Source organism: Plecotus auritus, assembly GCF_963455305.1.
Source record: "Plecotus auritus genome assembly, chromosome: 4".
Taxonomy (NCBI): Eukaryota; Metazoa; Chordata; class Mammalia; order Chiroptera; family Vespertilionidae; genus Plecotus; species Plecotus auritus.
The window spans coordinates 128,565,978-128,573,996 of NC_137775.1; the positions used below are offsets into that span (position 1 = coordinate 128,565,978).

General features: G+C 38.3%; 1 protein-coding gene across 3 annotated transcripts in view; it reads left to right on the forward strand.

The window, feature by feature from the left end:
* MKLN1 (muskelin 1) overlaps window positions 1–6,622 on the forward strand; it is a 223,900-nt gene extending 217,278 nt beyond the window's left edge. For all 3 annotated transcript variants that reach the window (XM_080663161.1, XM_080663160.1, XM_080663162.1), the window contains one exon: window positions 5,069–6,622. In XM_080663161.1, the coding sequence (XP_080519287.1) occupies window positions 5,069–5,190 (122 nt within the window). In that variant the 3' untranslated portion in view covers window positions 5,191–6,622. The remainder of the gene's footprint in view (window positions 1–5,068) is intronic.
* The last annotated feature ends 1,397 nt before the right edge of the window (window positions 6,623–8,019 follow it).

The window sequence follows — 8,019 nt, forward strand, 5'->3', positions numbered from 1 at the left end:
TTGCATTTTCACTCAGAGTTCCATACTCAGCCTAATTTTGGTTGCAACTCATGGCTTTTCCTCGCTGCTTGGAGGTCCTGATGGAGAAGCTGGAGAAGTGCCCACAGCTGCCTGATTGGGCATCTCTCCAGCCCAGAGCCTCTGTTCTGCCTCCTGCAAGCCTGGCCCCAGGCAGAACAGCCCACCCTCAAGACTACTTTGGTCTCAGCGCTTGGTCCTGGGTTTCATCATCCTGGGTTTCTTCCCCTGGTGTGGCTGATCTGAGTTTCACAAAAAAGTCTGGCCGATGCTGGTTGTGTTGAGCATTATTGAAGAGTTTTTCATGCAGCAAGGAAGAGTCCTCTGGGACCCTCCTCCTCCTCCATCTCCTCATCTCCTCCTCCTCCTCCCAGCCCATGGTTACTTCTTCTCCAGCTGCTCCAGCAGTGGGTTGCCTTCTGAGTCGGGGGTCTTAACACTGTTGGTCCTGATGATGCAGGTGGGGCAATGCTGGCTGAGCATCAGGATGAACTGCTGCCACTCCTGCTTCAGCTCATCCATCTGGGTTTTCAGCTCCACATTCATGAGCTCCAGCCACTCAGATTCCCGCTACAGAAACTCCTTCTACACCTTCTTCTTGTTCCGGCATGGGGCTGCCACCACTTTGTTCTTTTCCCAGCGCCTTTTCCTCCACACTACTTGTAAAATGCCAATCACATAAAATTTTCATGATGATTCAATGTTATATCAAATATATATCCAGGGATTTAAGTCTTAATATTTAGTGCCCATCCACTCCTTCTCAGCTCTTTATAATATGACTTTAATTCTCTATTCATTAAAAAAAGCTGTAATTACTATTAAATATATGCAAAGCTTTTTTAAAATTGATTTTTAGATAGAGAGCAGCAAGAAGAAAGAAAGTGAAATATAGATTTCCTGTTCCAGTTATTTATGCATTCATTAGTTCTCCAGAGCCTGCAGGCCGGGGGGAGGGACCCAGAGGCCAGTCCGATGGCAGCATGTCTCTGGTTCCCCGGAGCCTGCAACCGGGGGGAAGGACCAAGATTCCCCGATGGCAGCATGGCTCCGGTTCCCCAGAGCCTGCGGGCGGGGGGAGGGACCAAGAGGCCAGTCCGATCACAGCATGGTTCTGGTTCCCCAGAGCCTGTGGGCAGGGGAGAGGGACCCAGAGGCCAGGGCGATGGCAGGATGTCTCCATTCCCACAGCTCGCTCCTGCTGCCATGCCACGGGCGGCTGGGGCCCAGACTGACTCCCGCCACGCCGGCCAGGACCCAGACTGACTCCCACCACGCCAGCCGGGACCCAGACTCACTCCTGCTGTGCCGGCTGGGACCCAGGACTGACTCATACCGCGCCGGCCAGGACCCTAGCCTGCTATTCGGTCATTTAGGTCGTGACAGCCCCTGGCTTTTTATATATTAGGATACATTTATTATTAGAACTAGGAAGTATAAATAAAAAAACTTGTATCCAGGAAAAAATGAGAATTTTTGCAACTACTACTTCTTCACCATAAATAGGAAAAACTACATGGTCTTTGTAGGATGTTAACTTAAAAATATACAGGCAGTCCTCGGGTTACATCGGAGATCTGTTCCTATGGTGCGACATAACTCGATTTTTAAGTCAGAACCCACCTACATAAGCACCTACGTCACTCACATGGAGCACATACACAGCAGTAATGAAGTGGAACAGTAAAAAAAAAATTAAAAGAAAGATAATTCCTGACCTTTACTTGTGGTAAATAAATAATAAAAAACATAAAGCACATATGTCGAAATGATGGAACTTTTTTTTTAAATAAATACTGTAAATGGGAGATGGCGACGTAACCTTGAAATGATGTAAGTCGAGTCCAGTGTAACCCAAGGACTGCCTGTATTCCTAATAGGTCACTTTCTTTTTGGAGCAGTCATTGTCTTCAGTCATGGTAATAGTGATAAAGTGATAGCTAGTATTACTGAGCACTTCCTATGGGGCCACATACTATTCTAAGCACTGACAAAATTCATTTAATTTCCATTGTAACCTTATGAAGTAGCTACTCTTATGATCCCTTTTAATATTCAAAGAAACTAGGACACAGAGAGGCAAAGGTAACTTGTCCAAGAATAGTGCTAGTGAGTGGGAAAACCAGGATTCAAACCTTAGTAGTATGGGTTCATAGCTCATTCCCTAAATCACTAACTATACCACCCTTCATTGAGCTTTACTAGTTTTCACTCTTCTGAGTGATCAGTTCCTCATTTCATTCTGTGGTAAGAAAAAGTGATTAGGATGAGACATGAGATTTAGAATCAATACAACCTTTTTTTGTCCTATCTCTGACATTTAAGTAGTCATGTCACTATTTATGAGTTTCTTAGTGTCCCACCCTTTTTAAATGTATTAAAAAAAATGAATACAAGTAAAAGCATAAGATTCTCCTTGAACAACTTTCCTCAATCTTTGTCCCCACTTCTCAAGTGTAACCACTCATACTGGACAGCTCTTTACACAAACACACACAACCATATACACAGACATCGAGATACAGTTGATTCTCATTATTTGCAAAAGTTACATTCTGTAAAGTCCTCGGGAACATTGAGTTAATGAATACTGAACCATTCCTCCTATGGGACATACACAGGTTCCTGCAAGCCTCTGCTCACATTTTTGTCAACGTAGCAGTACATAACCTTGTTTTATGTGTGTTTTTGTTGAAAGATACCTTATTTATATGTTTATATTGTTGATTCATTAACATTGAACTCATAGCCAGCAGCATTAATAACTCATTTTTAAACAAAGCTTATTTATTTAACAAACAAATTTTTCCCATAAGGCACATCATGGCCTTCTTGCATTTAGGAACAAAAGACACCACTTCAGCACTATACTTGGGGGCCATTGTAAGCAGTGATGTCACCCAAAACAAAGCACAAAATGCAAAAAACATGGCACCAGTAGACTATTTAAATGTATTAAAGAGCTGAAACAAGAAGACAGAGCATCATCCAGTTTGACCTCAGCTGAGAATGTGTGCATGTGGTGACTCAAATTTTCGCTGCTCTGAGCATCTCTGCAAAGTGCCACCAGTATTGATTGTGGGATTGTAGGCAGGCACACAATTGACTGTATATATTTATGTACACACACATAGGTGCATAGTTTTGGTGTTCTGGTTTTATTGTATAATATAAAAACATGTATTTTGCATTGTAAATTTAAAATGTAATGATGTAACTTGGAGATGTTTGCATGAAACTACACTAGCTCTATTATATTCTTATTAGTGACACATAGTATTCCATAATAGAGGTCTACCATAATTTAACCATTCATCTAACAAAGTATAATTTCAATTTCCTCATTGATAAAGTGTGAAAAAGTAAAAAATGTTCTCTGGAGGATTAAATGAACTTAGCACATTGCCTACAACTTAATAAGCACTCAATCTATAATAATAAAAGGGTAATATGCTAATTAGACAGGACGTCTTCCAGGCGTCCTTCCTGACGAAGCCGGGCCCAAGGGAAGCCAGCCCGGCTCCCGGGTGCCTGCTGGCAGCCGGAGGAGGGAAGCAGCCCAGGTCCCTGGTGCCGGAGGGAAGCTGGTGCCGGCCGCTGGGGGAATAAAGGCCTACTCTTGCATGAATTTTCATGCATTAGTCCTCTAGTTGGTTAATAAAAATAAATGGGCTTTGGAGTCAGATAGACATGGATTCACATTCCATTCTCTTCCCTTACCAGCTGTGGAACCTTATTCAATTACTGAATTTCTCTACGTTTTCCCATATGAAAGTGGAGTTTATGATAACTGCTTCATTGTTTTTCTGACAGTGCAATGCAGTCATACAGAAAGCACCTAGCACACAGTAGGAACTTAGTGTTTCTTCCCTCCTAAATCATTTGATCTCATGAAAATGGTATTACTTCATTAGAGTACTGTCACAGAATCAAGACCACAACATTTTCACAAATAAAGAAAAAGGGAAAACCCTAACATTGAATACAAAGAGAAACAAACAAACCTGCCTATCAAATTAGTAACATTACCATGCAGTAGGGACAAGGGGAAGGACATTAAATCTTTTTAGTACAGTGTTTAGACTATACACTCACAGATATACTCTAAAGACAAAAGCGAAGAATCTTGAGTTTTTGCTGGTAGTGGTATGGGTATAGGAATTCTGGAACATTTTTCGTGTATTAAGTTGAGCAAATGTGTAAATATGATGATGTTGCTGGGAGTTGGTTTTCTTAGTGGGAGAAAGGAGGTATAAATATAGAACAGGATAAAGAAAGGAAGAATCCTGTGAAGGTTCTTAAAAAATTGGAATAGCAATAAAAACAGGAACTCACAATTCTGTTAAAGAAAAAATACACTATGTATATACTGTAATGTGTATACATATATATATATATATATATATATATATATATATATATATATATATATATATATATATGCCTGGAAACATAACACCCTTGGGAATTAGTACAACTGATCTGGTTTCTAGATATCCTTCACCACTAAAAGGAATTAGGGCTCCATGGAAAAATAGCTGACTCCAGAGCTGTGTAAAGATACGCTTGGATATCTACCAGAAAGTAAGGAAGTGCTCAGAAATTAACAGGGATATTTCAAAAAGACAGGAGCTTGAAAGAGTTCTCACTGGCCAAATCTAGGACCACATGAATATTAAAATGATACCAATGAATATCACATTGAACAAGGAAAGGATCCGTGAAAACATATTAATACAAACGAATAAAAGTCAGAAAAGGAATGAAATAATCCTCAATGGACTAGAAGAGGAAAAGGCTTGCAGGAAAAGGAAGAGAAATCACTATTAGTTACTAAAGTGCTGGTTATTTGACTAGGTTCTTTTCACATCAGTCATTGAAAATGCTACCAGCTAGTCAGAACTGGGGTCAGGACCCATAGCTCTAGTTTTAAAGCCTGTTTTGGTTTTGGTTTTTCAATTATACATTGCTGCTTTTCTCAACTGGCTTTTCTGTTATGTGTTGAGTTTTAAACACAATGGATGAATTTCTTTGTATCTCTCCTTCACAGGCTTTTCGGATGTGGATCATACCTATGCTCAAAGAACTCAGCTCTTTGACACCTTAGTAAATTTCTTTCCTGACAGCATGACTCCTCCTAAAGGCAACCTGGTGGACCTCATCACACTGTAACTGAAGAGTCACTGGACAGAAATGGAGACCAGGAGTCTGCTTTCAGTATTCTGGATTTCAACTCTACTGACTGACAATTAGGCCGCAGTGACTGAGGACTGCACCAGAATTCCGAAGGCATCTTTACCATCACAAGTTCTAACCCTCTTTCTTCATACCTGACCTCAACCCTATTCTCCTCATCCCATTCCTCAGTTAAGTTAATAATAAAGTGAAATTGGTGTACTTTCCATTTAAATATATATATATTTTTTACTTTAACTTTTAAAAATTAATGAGTATAAAAAATAATAATCAGGTAGTTTACCCTTTCCTGATTTTTATTTCATTTTTATAAAATTAGGGCAAGTAAGCACTATTAACAGACCCAGTGCTACACGAATTGGGATTGTGTTGTTTGGTTGTGTGACCTTTCTTCTTTCTCCTCCCTTCCCATTTCACTTTACCTTGCATCACACAACTGCTTGTAGGTGGTGTCACTTGTTTACCTCTTCATTCTTAACAGTATATAGTTCTGTAGGGCAATTGATGTATGTTAAAGTGATGTATATGTGTCTCTGTTGACTAGAGTCTTGTATTACATTAAGCAATAGGAGAAACAGAGGGCTCAAATTTATGTTCCTCTTCATAGAACTGAAAAATGAAACCCAAGATTGGTCCAGGCATTTATCTGAGATTGGCCTATAGTGTTTCTATGGTGGATATTATAAGCTTTGAGTCACAGAAACTTAAACAGAAGAGTATCGTTCAGAACCTTTAAGAGCCATTATAAAAGTTACCAGCAGGAGGATTCTAGAAGTGATTAATATGTTCATTGATACCTGTGTGGCAGTTTTGGAAGAAAATGGCTTTTCCCCCTGATAGAGCTACACAGATCCAGGGCTTCCATTATTTCCTGTGCTATCAATCCGTAGCATTTTCGTTTGGGAGGCTGGGTGTCCAGAGCTCTGCTTTGTTGATCCAGACACATTGGCTCCGCACATCTGCTTCTGCATACTGATATTTTAAAGAGTATGGCGTGTAGTTGTCCAATGGAATACAACTGACAGGCATTTCGCTAAGCACATAGACTAGGATTTTTTAAATGAAGAAAAAGAACAATGGTGCAAATACTTTTCATTAAACTAAAAAAAAAAAGGCAGATAGGTTTGTCCATTTTTTGTGGAAGGTGGAGATATTTATTATTCCATGAGGTGCTATGGAATGCAATATAGGAAACCTACACCTGACCAGTGCTTATTACATTTGCTCAAAAGTATGCTGTGTTAAAAACAAGTTGTATTTTTAAAAAAAAAGTGTGCTGTGTGCAACTGATACCCACCATGCTTAAAGCAGACTAAGTATAATGAATGTTCATCAGTCCAGTGGCTCTTAAAAGTGAAAGACTTTATGGAATTCAGTACGTACTTGAGTAGCAAGATTAGGTCTCACCAAAGAAAGAGAAGAAATTGAGTTGCACTTTTGAAAAGTCTCATATGTAGGAATGAGACTTAGAGATCCATCTTCACTCTGTATTGCATAGTTTTACTTTTTTGGGGGATGGACAGAAATCTATTTTTCCTAGTTCTAGGCTTGAATCTTGGGCTTTTTAGCTTTCCAAGCTTCCCAAAGCAATCAATATAGTGATTTATTAAACAATTAGATCTGTACCTTATCTTGTGAAAGATATATAATTTAGTAAGTACCAAAATTTGTGTAGCTGCAGAATAACCAATTGACTTTACAGATGAGCAAATAGAATTTACTTATATACTTGTACAGTTTCATAAAATGATTTTTCTGAGTGACAGTCTAGAATATAAAATATTAATATCACTAATATGGTAGCCAATTGAATTTCATTTTGTGAAAACAAGTATAAATCAAAGAGTTGATAGGGAAGAACTTGAACTTGATAAGAGTTTCTAAATTTAAAACCTCAAATTTTGCTCTCTGTGAATTCTGGCACTTTAAAAACATTAACCAAATGAAGTTCTGCTGCCCTCCACAATTTATTTTTATAATGCTTTGTCCCTTTTTTTCATTCATTTAGATTCAGTATTTGGAGGAAACTCGGTGACTTTTTTGTTCTTGTTTTTCCCTGAAAGTACTAGTAGTTTTGTTTTGTTACATATACTTATTTTCATTTTATCTTTTACTTTATTTAGGTGTGGGACTTTTCCTTTTTATTTCTGATTTTTTTTTTTTCGAACATGTTTAAATGGGGTTGACTAATAGCAAACACTTTAATGTTGCTTAAGTGAGAAACTGTTGAGATTATTGACTAGGTAAATCAGAATTTGTATCATGGGGCTTTACACTGCTGGTAATGATTGTAGGAGAATGTAGGGCTTCATTATACCTATGCCCAAGAGTGACACATTGGTCACATTTCACATCACTGTTTTAAAACTTATTTATAGATGTAATGAGTAACTACATTTATTTCCAAGAATTCCAGCAGTATATGTAATTTAAATAATCTAATTTGGTATTTAGATACATTGTTTAGATAGCCAAGTAGCTGTTTTAGTATTTTTTAAATCTTTCTAGTTTAGTAAGTCTCAGATTGAAACACCTGGTTTATGCTAGTTAGTGGACTACAGTTTGTTCATTTTTATTATCCCTAGCTTCAACTTCATTCCCATTTCTCTTTTCTTCCAGCCAAATATATTATTCCAGAATAATAAACTAGAAATAGTTTATTTAAACTAGAAGTAAACTAGATCTTTAACATTTTCAGTGCTTATACTTCATGAGAAATTCTCTGACTTGTAGGGCACTTCTAAAATTCATCTGCATTTTGTGGAATGACAGAGACCTCATGTGGCCAGCTTGAATAATTCAAAT